This window comes from Podarcis erhardii, assembly GCF_964252035.2.
Source record: "Podarcis erhardii genome assembly, chromosome: Z".
NCBI lineage: Eukaryota > Metazoa > Chordata > Lepidosauria > Squamata > Lacertidae > Podarcis > Podarcis erhardii.
The window spans coordinates 47,473,361-47,486,006 of NC_138504.1; the positions used below are offsets into that span (position 1 = coordinate 47,473,361).

General features: G+C 46.8%; 1 protein-coding gene across 2 annotated transcripts in view; it reads left to right on the top strand.

The window, feature by feature from the left end:
* AK1 (adenylate kinase 1) overlaps positions 1 to 12,646 on the top strand; it is a 51,449-nt gene continuing 38,803 nt past the window's right edge. The window contains exons 1-6 of one of the 2 annotated variants that reach the window (XM_081847647.1): positions 1 to 105; positions 7,275 to 7,464; positions 8,095 to 8,256; positions 10,077 to 10,249; positions 11,388 to 11,501; positions 11,749 to 11,940. In XM_081847647.1, coding sequence (XP_081703773.1) covers positions 43 to 105; positions 7,275 to 7,464; positions 8,095 to 8,256; positions 10,077 to 10,249; positions 11,388 to 11,501; positions 11,749 to 11,940 — 894 coding nt within the window. In that variant the 5' untranslated portion in view covers positions 1 to 42. The remainder of the gene's footprint in view (positions 106 to 7,274; positions 7,465 to 8,094; positions 8,257 to 10,076; positions 10,250 to 11,387; positions 11,502 to 11,748; positions 11,941 to 12,646) is intronic. The other variant, XM_081847648.1, reaches the window with a different exon arrangement.

The following is a 12,646-nucleotide window of genomic DNA, read 5'->3' on the forward strand; positions in this document are numbered from 1 at the left end:
TTGTCGCCGGCGCCTGCCCAGCTCAGAGACACTGCCATCGCCATGAGCGAAACAGCCGACGCCCGCGACTACGTCTCCCGCCGGGAGATCCCGCAGCTTTTTGAGGTGAGCCAGCCACTTGGATCGCCTGTGCGCTCCTTCTCTGCTGGTCTCCTTTCGGGCTGGCGTTCCCGGGGTAGCCTTGCCACCTGTTTGCCATGTGCGCGGTCGCAGCTGAAGAAGAGCGCGTCCACCACCTCCTCCTCTGATCATGCACAAAACGCCCCTTTGCCTCGTGGTCGGGACAGGAGGGAGGCGGGCGGGCAGCTCGCCCGGTTCTCCGCTGATTTGAACGCCAGGGCTGGGTCCCCTGGAATCTGGCCACAAAAGGTAGACCTGTCGGGGGCTCAACTGAGGGCAGTGTTCAGGAAGGCTTGTTTCCGCACCCTGACAAATGATAGCCCGCAAATTAAGTCCCCGCTGGCGAGTTAAAAATTGGGTGGGAAGATTGTGCCCCATAAGCATGTCCAGAGCAACTCATGCCTCATGTTAGCCGTCATCCCTGTTTTGTAATGGGCTAAGATCTGGGAAAGCAGAGTTCAAATCTTTTCTTGGCCAGCCATGAAACTTCCAGAGTGACCTTTTGCCAGTCACAGCCTCTCAGCCTAACCTACCCACAGCATAGCTGTCAACTTTCCCCTTTTCTTGCGAGGAATCCTATTCGGAATAAGGGAATTTCCCTTAGAGAAAGGGAAACGTTGACAGCTATGCCCCACAGGGAGGTTGTTGTGACAATAAAATGGGGAGGTTGGTAACCACGTAAATCACCCTGAGGTCCTGGGAGGGGGTGGGGGATATAAATGTAATAAATAAAAAGACCCAGGAGTGATGTGTCCCATGTATTAATATGAAGAACAAGCAAGTATCTTAGCATGTGCCAAGTGCTAACGCTCCACCATGCATCTGAGGTTACAACACTACGGCTTCTGGGTCAAGAGAACCTAGCGTGAGTCACTTCTGAGAAATCATTGAGCAGCATGGAAAATTCCCTTTGGCAGAGGAGAGTGAGGGATAACGCCCCACCCCCCATGCCATCAGGTGTTTGTTTCTTGACCACCTTTGCATGGAGAAGAAATGTGCTTGCTTGATGCCTCGACAGCTTAGCAACCTAGCTGGCATTAACCTGTATTGATTGCTAAATGAATTGACTCAATTATTGCCCTCTTGAAAGGGAGCCTATGTGATCAAGCTGTTAAGCTGCCATTATTGTGAGACCCAGGGAGCTGTTTTTAATAAACAAGACACAAATCAACGTCCAGAGGGAAGTACCTTTGTTGTGAGGAACTTTCTCCATATGGCTGGTTTTGCATTTGGCTCCTTGTCACAGTCAATCAGGTCCCCGCAGAGCCAGTAATTAAAGAGGAAATGTGAGGCTCCAATCCAAAACACAATTCCCAGGGGTGTAAGCACAGCTGAGGAACTTACAGAATGCTTTTCTTATACAGTGGTACCTGTACATACACTTCAGGATACAGACTCCACTAACCCAGAAATAAGAACTTTGCTTCAGGATGAGAACAGAAATCATGCTCCGGCGGTGCGGTGGCAGCGGGAGGCCCCATTAGCTAAAGTGGTGCTTCAGGTTAAGAACAGTTTCAGGTTAAGAATGGACCTCCAGAACGAATTAAGTACTTAACCCGAGGTACCACCATATGTGTTGACTTGCACAAGTGCTGGTGCCCCATAAGAAAAATTCCCATAGCATTTAATAGAGAAAGACATTAGCTTTGCATGCAGGAGGTCCAAAGTTTAACCCCTGGCATCTCCAGGTAGGGCAGGGGAAAACCTTTGTCTAAAGTCCTTTTGACTTCAAAGGGGTTTACTCTCAGGTATAGGACTGCAGCCTTGCTTATTGTGGCTAGCAGCCACTGACAAATCCCATTCTGCAAATGTATCAAATCCCTTTGTGAAGCCGCAAGCCAATTCACATCCTGGGGCAACAGATTTTACAATGCAGGATTGGTGCCAGCATATTGCTCTGCTTTCCTTTGGACCACCTCAGTGAAGCCAAGAGGAAGGTCTTGCCATCTGGGTCTTGCCTAAGTCCACACACACTGCCCAGGGAGGCCACATTAGTGCTGCCAACACAGTGGCTTGACTTCACTTGGAGGCACACTCCATTGTCTCTCACGACAGATGGATGACGACAACAACAGCAACAACAACAATGGGGAACTTTTTTTTCAATCTGAGGGCCTTGTTGTCTTCTTCTGATGGGTAGAGGGCACAGGCCAGTGGTGGAAGGGCCAGAGACAAGAGTTGGCAGAGCAAGGAATGTAAATATTACGTTAGTCTGGTAGGCTTCTTTTCACACAATCTCACAACCAGGGGCATAGGAAGGGGTGTGCTGGGTGTGTCATACCTAAGGGGGTGACAAAATGGCACACCACGGGGGGGCACTTACTGCGGGGCCTGACCTGCAGTGCGCCCGAGCCACACGTCTCTCCTGCGAGTGACACAGTGACTTGGGCCCCCGTGCTGCCCCAAATGGCAGCGTGGGGCTTGCGTCCGCCAGGCGGACTCTGTGGGCGGATCGCCACCCCACCCCCATGGGCAGATCGCCCCGTCCTCACCACCCTGGGTTACGGAGCAGCTAGCTACACCCCTGTTCACAGCACCCTGCTCTGCCATACATCCAGGCAAGCATTCAACAACATCTAAGAGGGAGCAGCCATGAGTATGGCTGGGGAGAGGCTGTATATCTCAAGGGCCAAACAAAAAGACTTTGGCCCCTGGATCTCAGGTTCCCTCCTCCAATGCCCCTGTTATAATGGATGATATGATTATGTATCCCCCTTTCCACTGCTCTGTAGTAATTCAAGGTGTGTTTACACCATTGTAGCATCCCAACACAGTAACTGTCTCCATGGCTAAGCCCTGGATTCCTCTTTCCCAGACACACCTCTTACCACAGCATACAAAGTGAGGGACGGGACCATTTTATTCTGAGGCAAGGGTGAGGAACCTTTTTTCTGTAGAGGACTACATTCCCATCCACCCCTGCAGGGGTAAAACAGCAAAAGGAACCATAAGTTTTTGGCTCCGTTCTTCTTACCACATTAATTAGTCTGTGTCATTTGAAGAAGCTACGTACATTCATATTTCAATATGGCTTGGAACATGTACTTAAATGCAACTTCCATCATTAATTATGGGTTGCAAAATGTATTTAAATGCATGTTAAATACATTTAATGTGGGACAGTGGTTAAGAGTGTCACACTAGGACCTGGGAGAGACCAGGGTTCGAACCCCCACTTGGCCAAGAAGCTCACTGGGTACAATCATGGGCAAGTCACTGCCTTTCAACCTAACCTACCTCACAGGGTTGTTGTAGGGTTTAAATGAGGAGGGGGAGACCATGTATGCCACCTTGAGCTCCTAGGAGAAAACATGGGACATAAATGCAATAAAATAATAATAACTAAAAATATTTTATCATAAGACGTAGTTTTAATTTCAAGTTGGTTCAAGATGATAAACATCAGATACAGTAGAGGCTTTGGTAATACAGGGCCCTGAGCAAGGACAAAATTTGGCACCCCCCCAAAAAAAAATATTTCCTTTCTCCCCACAATAATTTATTTTGGTACTGTTACTTTTTTAATGGACATCCTTGGTAGGTACCCATATAAATAGAGGTGGTATTATTATTATTAATAGTAGTATCAGCATCATTTTGTGCCCCCTCAGCTTCACACCCTGTGCAAGAGAACCACACAGCAACTCCAGCACTGACATAGGGTTAGCAAGACAGCCCTTCAGAGAAAAAACACAGTATGTGTGGACCTAGACTGTGCCATTTATTTATTTATTTATTTATTTATTTATTTATTTATATATTCCGGTACATGCATTTATAAATGTAATTTATCCTTAAAAAAGAAAGAAAGAAAGGTATATTGGTACCTCTCCCCCCCCTTTTTTTTTTTTGGCGGTGAAATCAGCATTGCAAAATCTGGAGAAGTGGGAAATCCAAAGGATAAGTATACTCCAATCTTCAATCTGTGAATTAGGCTGCAACCCAAACTCCAACCACAGATTTGTATGACTTTATGGAGTGGCCGGGCTGCTGCCACATCCGCAGTCGCATGGTGGCTGTGGCAGAAGTGGGGAAACACAGGGATCGGGTCTTGATCAGGCCCAGCGCCGTCACACAGCAATGGTGGGGCCAACTCAGGATCTGATGGATCCCCTTGGGGGCGTCCACTGGCCACTGCTGGGGAGAATCCTGCCTGTTTGGCATGCAGATGGGGAACTCTGCACTCACTGTGGCCTCACCCCATCAGTAGCAGCTGGTGGGAGGCCTGCTTAGCTGGCACAGCTGGGAGGGGGGACACTACAGGTGTGTTGGATTGCCCTGTGGAACATGCACATTGGGTCAGTTTGTTTACAAATGTATATGCAATTGTCCACTATTCCTACCTGCATACATGTTTTGGAATCATAAATCTACAGCCTTGATTTTGATTTTTTAAGATTTTTTTTTTTTGAATGACCAGTTGCCACTCACTTCAGTTCATTTCAAAGAATCACAACCTCCACAAATAATAATAATAATAATAATAATAATAATAATAATAATAATAATTTATTATTTATACCCCTCCCATCTGGCTGGGCTTCCCCAGCCACTCTGGGCGACTTTCAACAAAATATTAAAATACAGTAATGCATTAAACATTAAAAGCTTCCCTAAACAGGGCTGCCTTCAGATGTCATCTAAAAGTCTGGTAGTTGTTGTTCTCTTTGACATCTGGTGGGAGGGTGTTCCACAGGGTGGGTGCCACTGCCGAGAAGGCCCTCTGCATGGTTCCTTATAACTTGGCTTCTCGCAGCGAGGGAACCGCCAGAAGGCCCTCGGCGCTGGACCTCAGTGTCCGTGTAGAATGATGGGGGTGGAGACGCTCCTTCAGATATACTGGACCGAGGCTGTTTAGGGCTTTATCTGTTGTTGCAATGCAATGCAGAAGACATCTAATTAAAGAGCATTGGAAAACATTGTCCTGCCCACTTTTGCCCTCTACTGGCATGTGGCCTTTGGAAGGTTGCATGGAAGGGAACATCAGCATGGTGCTCTCTGAGTGTGGTGGGACTCCAGCTCCCATCAGCCCCAGCTACTATGGCCAGAGGTCAGGAATGGTGGGAGCTGGAAGTCTGCAGCATCTGGAGGGCACCAGGTTGGAGGCCCTGATGTACACCTTTCTAAGCTCATGGTGGGACCAGAGGCACAAGTGAGAAGAGCAATGGAGGTGACCTTTATGGCAGAGCCTCCATTCCAGCTACGCTAAAGTCAGAATCATAGAACTGTAGAGCTGGAAGAGACTATGAGGGTCATCTAGTCCAACCCCCTGCAATGCAGGAATCTTTTGCCCAACGTGGGGCTCAAACCCAAACTCCTGAGATTGTGCTTCTCAGGCTCTGCCAACTGAGCTACCCCAGCTCAGAGGTTTCTGCACACACCTCTCTCCGCCCAGAAAAGCCTAGAGGCATTACCACAATTCAAGGACAATTTCCTTGAGGAGAGCGCCACTCAGAAGGGTGGTCTGGGGAGAGTTCTGAGAGCCACACAGAGGGTGGGCCACATCTGGGCTCAAAGAAGTCTCTGTCCCTGGTGCTCATGAATATCCAAACAAGCTGACAGTTTTCTGTAGAAAACTAGTTGCTCCTAGAGATAACAGACCTGAAAATAATCTATTCTCCTGTTTTCGCCCCCCTCCCCCCGCCGGAGTTCCCAGTTTCTGTTGAGCCGAAATCTTTTGGTGTCACATTTGCAAATGATTCCCAACCCAATATTAGCAGTTTTACAGTGGGGCTTCTCCTTTGGAACTCTCTTGGTTTTCAAGTCTGTTGCAAAACATCCAGGGAGAATGTAATGTTCTCGCTTCCTTACCTACATACCCAGCTTCTGAGTGTTATTACCATTAATGTTTGATTTGTGACTGCTACATAAAGGTTAGCCAAACCAGGCACTGATCAATGTAACACTGACCTTTAAAGCCCTAAACGGCCTCGGCCCAGTATACCCGAAGGAGGCGTCTCCACCCCCATCGCTCAGCCTGGACACGGAGGTCCTCCTCAGAGGGTCCTCTGGTGGTTCCTTCACTGTGAGAAGCGAAGTTACAGGGAACCAGACAGAGGGCCTTCTCGGTAGTGGCACCCGCCCTGTAGAACACCCTCCTATCAGATGTCAAGGAGATAAAGAACTACATAACTTTTAGAAGACATCTGAAGGCAGTCCTGTATCAGGTAGTTTTATTATGTTTTTATTTTATTATGTTTTTATATCATGGGTAGGCAGACTAAGGCCCGGGGCTGGATCCAGCCTAATAGCCTTCTAAATCCGACCCGTGGATGGTCCAGGAATCAGCGTGTTTTTACATGAGTAGAATGTGTGCTTTTATTTAAAATGCATCTCTGGGTTATTTGTGGGGCATAGGAATTTGTTTAGTTTTTTTTCCAATATATAGTCTGGGCCCCCATAATGTCTGAGGGACAGTGGACCAGCCCCCTGCTGAAAAAGTTTGCTGACCCCTGTGGAATCCCCTCCCCAGAGAGGTGCACCTGGTATCTTCATTGTTATCTTTCATCAGATGCTTTTTAAAGTTTAACATTTTACCATGTCTTGATGTATGCTGGAAGCCGTCCAGAGTGGCAACCCAGTCAGATGGGCAGGGTAAATAATAATAATAATAATAATAATAATAATAATAATAATAATAATAATAATGATAATAATAATAATAATAATACTTAAGACACACCACTTTACCTAGGACAAGAGGAATATTGTCTTTTTATATTGTGACCTGCCCTAGACCCTAATGACAAATGGGTGGGTAAGTTGACTTCCTGGGAGGAAGTTTAGGTTGTGGGGACTAAGTCATTTAGGGTTTTAAACTTATGTGAGCACCTTGAACTGGGCCTGGAAATGAATTAGCAACCAGTGCTGCTGTTTTAGACCAGGGGTTTTGTGCGTTCTAAACAGAGTGAGTTGTAATTGTGACTTTCTCATTTGCTTCACCTGCTTGAGTCAGGTGAATGTGATGTGCGAGTGACTGGCCAGCTAGTGCTACTAGCCCCTTGGCCATATCTTTCTGCTATGACTTGGAGCTGGTGAGGTCAAAACATAGATCTGGGAAGAGCATTGAGACTTGGCCATGTACTCCCCCACCCCTTCTGAAATACATATAATTTTAACCTGTGCTTTCCTCCCCCACTTCTGCTTCTCCACAGAGCATGTTAACGGGCCTCATGTACTACCGACCAGAAGACCCGGTTAGTTATCTGGAGCACTGCTTGCAGAAAGTCCGGGAGCTGGGTGGACCCAAGATGGTGCAATGGGATACATTCATCACTCAGGAACGACGGGCCATGCACAGCAATGGCAGCAGTGGGCAAGGCAAGAAAACTTTCTTCTGCACAGGTTTGGATGCCCCCTCATTGAACGGCATGTTTAAGAGCTTAGGTCAGAAGTCACCAACCTTTGTGGGCACATTTGAATTTTTGATGCGTGCTGTGGGTGCCACCCTGAATTGGTGTTTCTCTCCCCTTTCCCTGGATCCTCCTTCTGAAGGGGAAGGATGGAAGTGCAAGCGTGCTTTCGCTCTCTCAATCTCTCTTTGCTTCTCTAAAGCATCTAGCTAAAAGTCTAATCCAGTAGGATTTATCTGAGCCTTAAACAGGAACACAGGAAGCTGCCTTATGCAGAGTAGGACCAATGGTCCATTTAATCTGCACTGATGGGCAGTGGCTCTCCAGGACCTCAGAGGAGATCTTTCTCAACCGTACCTGGAAATGCCAGTGGGGACTGAACCTGGGACTTTGTATGCAAAGCGTGTGTTCTACCACTGAGCTGTGGCCCTGCTATGCTGGAGGAAGTGGAAAAGAGCATCTCTTGCAACTTCATCCAACTTCAACAGTGGCTGGGGGTAGAATTCAGAGGCTGCATGGGCACCTGGGGAAAGCACCTCAAGGACACCATCGAACCCATGGATTCCATGTTGGCAACCCCTGTAATTTGCAATGACATTCTGATTTATTTTTATCCTTGCAGGACTAGGCTTGGCACCATACAACCAGTACCAGCACCTACCACCCATTGAAAGCCAGTTCTCCATTGAGAGTGACTCGGATATGACAGAATTCACAGGCCTGATCCAAGAATATGATGTATTTGTCCCTGGTCAACCTCGTCCTAAGATCATATTTGTAATAGGTGAGAAGTTAACTGGGATGAGGAAGAACGGTTCTTCGGTGGGAAGAGGGGCAAATGCTTGCTTGGAGACTTGGGTAAATTCTTTTATCTACTTGCACTGGTGTGCTTTTGAACTGCTACATTGGCAGAAAATGAGACAGAGCAATGGGAGTTCACCACTGTCAAACAGATTTGAACCGATGACCTTCTGATCGGCAAGCCCAAGAGGCTCAGTGGTTTAGACCACAGTGCCACCCGTGTCCCTAATGGACTGTACCGCCACAGGGTACAAGGAGAGGAGTGTGTATATATGTGTGTGTGCGTATATGGTGGGAACAGTCATTAATATGCAGATGATACCCAGCTCTACCTCTCTTTTAAATCGGAACCAGTGAGGGCAGTGAAGGTCCTGTGTGAGTGTTTGGAGGTGGTTGGAGGATGGATGGTGGCTAACAGATTGAGGTTGAATCCTGACAAGACACAAGTACTGTTCTTGGGGGACAGGAGGTGGGCTGGTGTGGAGGACTCCCTGGTCCTGAATGTAACTGTGCCTCTGAAGGACCAGGTGTGCAGCCTGAGAGTCATTTTGGACTCACAGCTGTCCATGGAGGCGCAGGTCAATTCTGTATCCAGGGCAGCTGTCTACCAACTCCACCTGGTACGCAGGCTGAGACCCTACCTGCCCGTGCACAGTCTCACCAGAGTGGTGCATGCTCTAGTTATCTCCCACTTGGACTACTGCCATGCGCTCTAAGTGGGGCTACCTTTGAAGGTGACTTGGAAACTGCAAATAATCCAGAATGCGGTAGCTAGACTGGTGACTGGGAGTGGCCGCCGGGACCATATAACACCGGTCTGAGAGACCTGCATTGGCTCCCAGTAAGTTTCCGAGCACAATTCAAAGTGTTGGTGCTGACCTTTAAAGCCCTAAATGGCCTCAGTGCTGTATACCTGAAGGAGCGTCTCCTCCCCCATCTTTCATCCCAAACAGTTCCATCTCCGAGGGCCTTTTGGCAGTTCCCTCACTGCAAGAAGCAAAGCTACAGGGAACCAGGCAGAGGGCCTTCTCAGTAATGGTGTCTGCCCTGTGGAACGCCCTCCCATCAGATGTCAAGGAAATAAGCAACTATCCTACTTTAAAAAGACATCTGAAGGCAGCCCTGTTTAGGGAAGTTTTTAATGTTTAATGTTTAATGCTGTATTGTGTCTTTAAGATTTGATTGGGAGCCGCCCAGAGTGGCTTGGGAAACCCAGTCAGATGGGTGGGGTATTAATAATAATAATAATAATAATAATAATAATAATAATAATTTCTCCAGAGCAGCCTTCTCCAATGTTGGATCTCCAGATGTTGTTGCACCACGTACCTCACCCTCCTCAGCCAGCATTGCTAGAGATTAGGAGTGTTGGAAGTTATAGTCCAACAACAAATAAGGACCCAGAGTTGGAGAAGTCTGTTCTAAAGCTTAGACCCATTTGTGGTTATTTTGGTGCACTTGATCAATTTCTTGGCTGCCCTGGAAGACCTGCCTTGTAGGCCTTTTTCCACCTGGCCTCTGGGGGGTGGGTGGGTGTCATTTTGGCCCTGACTGACTCCAGCTGCAAAAGCTGCGGTTGCTGAACAGGCTCATGGTCTGGGTTATTGCTTAGGGGGATATGTTTTTGTTTTTGTTTTGTTTTTTGCTGCTTTCTGTATATTTATTTTTAGATCTCATGTGGATATGGTTCCATTTGGTTGTGTACTTTGTGATGTGTTTCGGTTGTTATTGTTTATGGTTACAGCATAAGGTTCTCTACTCCTTGCTCTACATGCCTTGCTCAGCTGTCTTTTTGGATTGCAGGGGGTCCTGGGAGTGGGAAGGGGACTCAGAGCAATAGGATTGCCTCCCATTTTGGATTCATCTGCATCTCCGTTGGTGAGATCCTGCGCAAGCAGATGATTCATCATGCCAACAGCGACAGGAAGTGGGAGCTGATTGCCAAGATCATCGCCAATGGGGAGCTGGCCCCACCAGTAAGAATGATTGGCTTTCAGAATTTTAGCAACCAAGGTTGTTTCAAGACTTTCAGAGGTGGATTCAAGTCACTAAAATGTATAGGATAAGCAGCTGACTAACAGGAAGACATACAGATCAGGATGAATTCAGGGTGAATGCTCATCACTGTATAATTGCCCCACAAATCACAAATCAGAACTAACACTGAAGTCAAGACCAGACATAAGTGTAAGCTTTCTATAAGCAAATTAGGATGAATCTTCTATAAGTTTTGGAAAGTGCTTTGTCCATCTGGTTGTCCATCTGTTCTTGAGATATCAATCACCAACTTGGCATGGGGGTTCCTGAGCTGGGGGGCAGCAATCTTCCTCGATGTTTAGATGCCAGCCACCATTTTGAATCAAGATGGTGGACCAAAATGTCATTTGGACATGACTAAGTCCATTTTTGGCATAGGTTTGGCCATAGGCACCAAGTCCCAGGGCCCTGGGTGCCATGGCTTCCACAAAGTGTGGCATGGCCACGTGTGCATGCTGCGGGGCTTGGGCACAGTACATCATCACGCCCCTGGCATGTGTGCGCTACTTCGCCATACCCTGCTACGTGCATGAGTGAAGTTGGCACACTGGGGATGTGACGATGTAGAGCACGTCCCCAGTGGTAATGCATGGCCCCAGGCACCTGCAGTCACAAGCTGGCACCAGTAGGCTTGACTGTCTCTAAAGATAATAATTAAACTTGCTTGGAAGGGTGGAAAGGAAGATGGTGTCTTTTCCCTTTACCGCCTCTTGTGAGAAAGAGGATTTTTTTGGGGGTAGAATTTATCTCCCTCCCATTGCAATTGCTGGAGCAGCAGCAGGAAAGGAAATGAGTGGATGAGGGAGAAGGAAGGGCTTTGGAGGTGAGAAGGCAGATTTGCATTCTTTTCTGGCTCAGATTAAAAACTTTAGTCTGTGATGCTCAGTGTGTAATTGACTGGAACACTGGGAGTCACTGAGATTCATCTGTTTCCCAGCCAGGGATTACAGAAACTTGGCAACTTCACCGTTTTAAAAAGGTGCTCACTTTTTGTTATTTCCCTGTTCATCTTGCTTACCCACAAGCAAGGAGCTGAGAGCCTCAGCCTTCCCAGTGATGCCTCTCTTTGCCTTTCAGGAAACAACAATTGAGGAGCTGAAGCAACAATTTATAAAGCAGCCAGATGCGAAAGGCTTTGTGGTGGATGGCTTCCCCCGAGACATTGGCCAGGTGTTAACGTTTGAGGAGCAGGTAGGAGACAACCCAGGCAGAGTGAAAGAAACTCTGGGAAAGCCATTGCCAGTCATTGCAGAGGATACTGAGCTAGATGGACCAAAGTGGAGGAACATAGAGGAGAAAATTAAGAGAAGGGAAACATTGAGAAAAAGGATGAAACCAGTGTCAATTTGTAGTGCTCCAGACATACCCTGGGCAGCGAAGAGGGTGAGAGGATGGCCGCCATGTTTAAAGCCTGACACTTGTCTCCCTTCTCTGGCAGATCGGCTCCCCAGATCTTGTCGTCTTCCTGGCCTGCCCCAGCCAGAAGCTCCGGCAGAGGCTAGAGAAGCGTGCCCAGGAGCAAGGCCGCCTGGACGACAACCCCCATGCCATTGGGCGCAGGCTGGAGACATTCAAGCAGAATGTGCCACTGATAGTGAAGTATTACCAAGAGAAGGGAACCATTGTCCGGGTAAGGACCTTCCTGAACTGAGTCGATTGGGATGCTCTAAGGCGTTGGGAAAGAGAATTTGCTTTCATCAGGACTGGAGACAGAGCAGAAATTAATTTCAGCTGGCATTTGAAGGCGAGCTGAACTAACTCACACTTTCTGAAGCAGTACACAAACTGCAGCACAGACATCCTTCAAAATTTGCACTTTTCTGAATTTTTCAATGCACTTCCTCCAGCCAAGTAATGCATACAAAAATACATATATAAAGCATGTATAAAATGCATATATTGATGGAAATAATGTACAAAATCCACTATACAAGGGAAGATTTCTTTTTTTAAAAAAATATTTATTGAAATTTTCCAGAATGAACAAGACAAAAAAAATAACAAAAAATGCAAAAATACAAAAGAAAAGAAAAAATACAAAAACAACAAAAACACATAGAATTTCCCTTTACCTATTTTCTTTTAACTTATTTTCCGGACCTCCTCATACCTCCCTTTCTTATATTCCAATTCAAATTGTAAATTCAGCAAATCCTTACCATTAGTTTTTGCTTGTTTCAGATACAAGGGAAGATTTATTTGCAGAAATGTTTTATTAGAGAAAATAGCATACAAAAAAATAAATATTCATTACATTTGTATACCATCCTTCATCCAAAGGTCACAGGTGATTCACAACATAAAAATACAAAACAAGAACACAAAATACATAATAA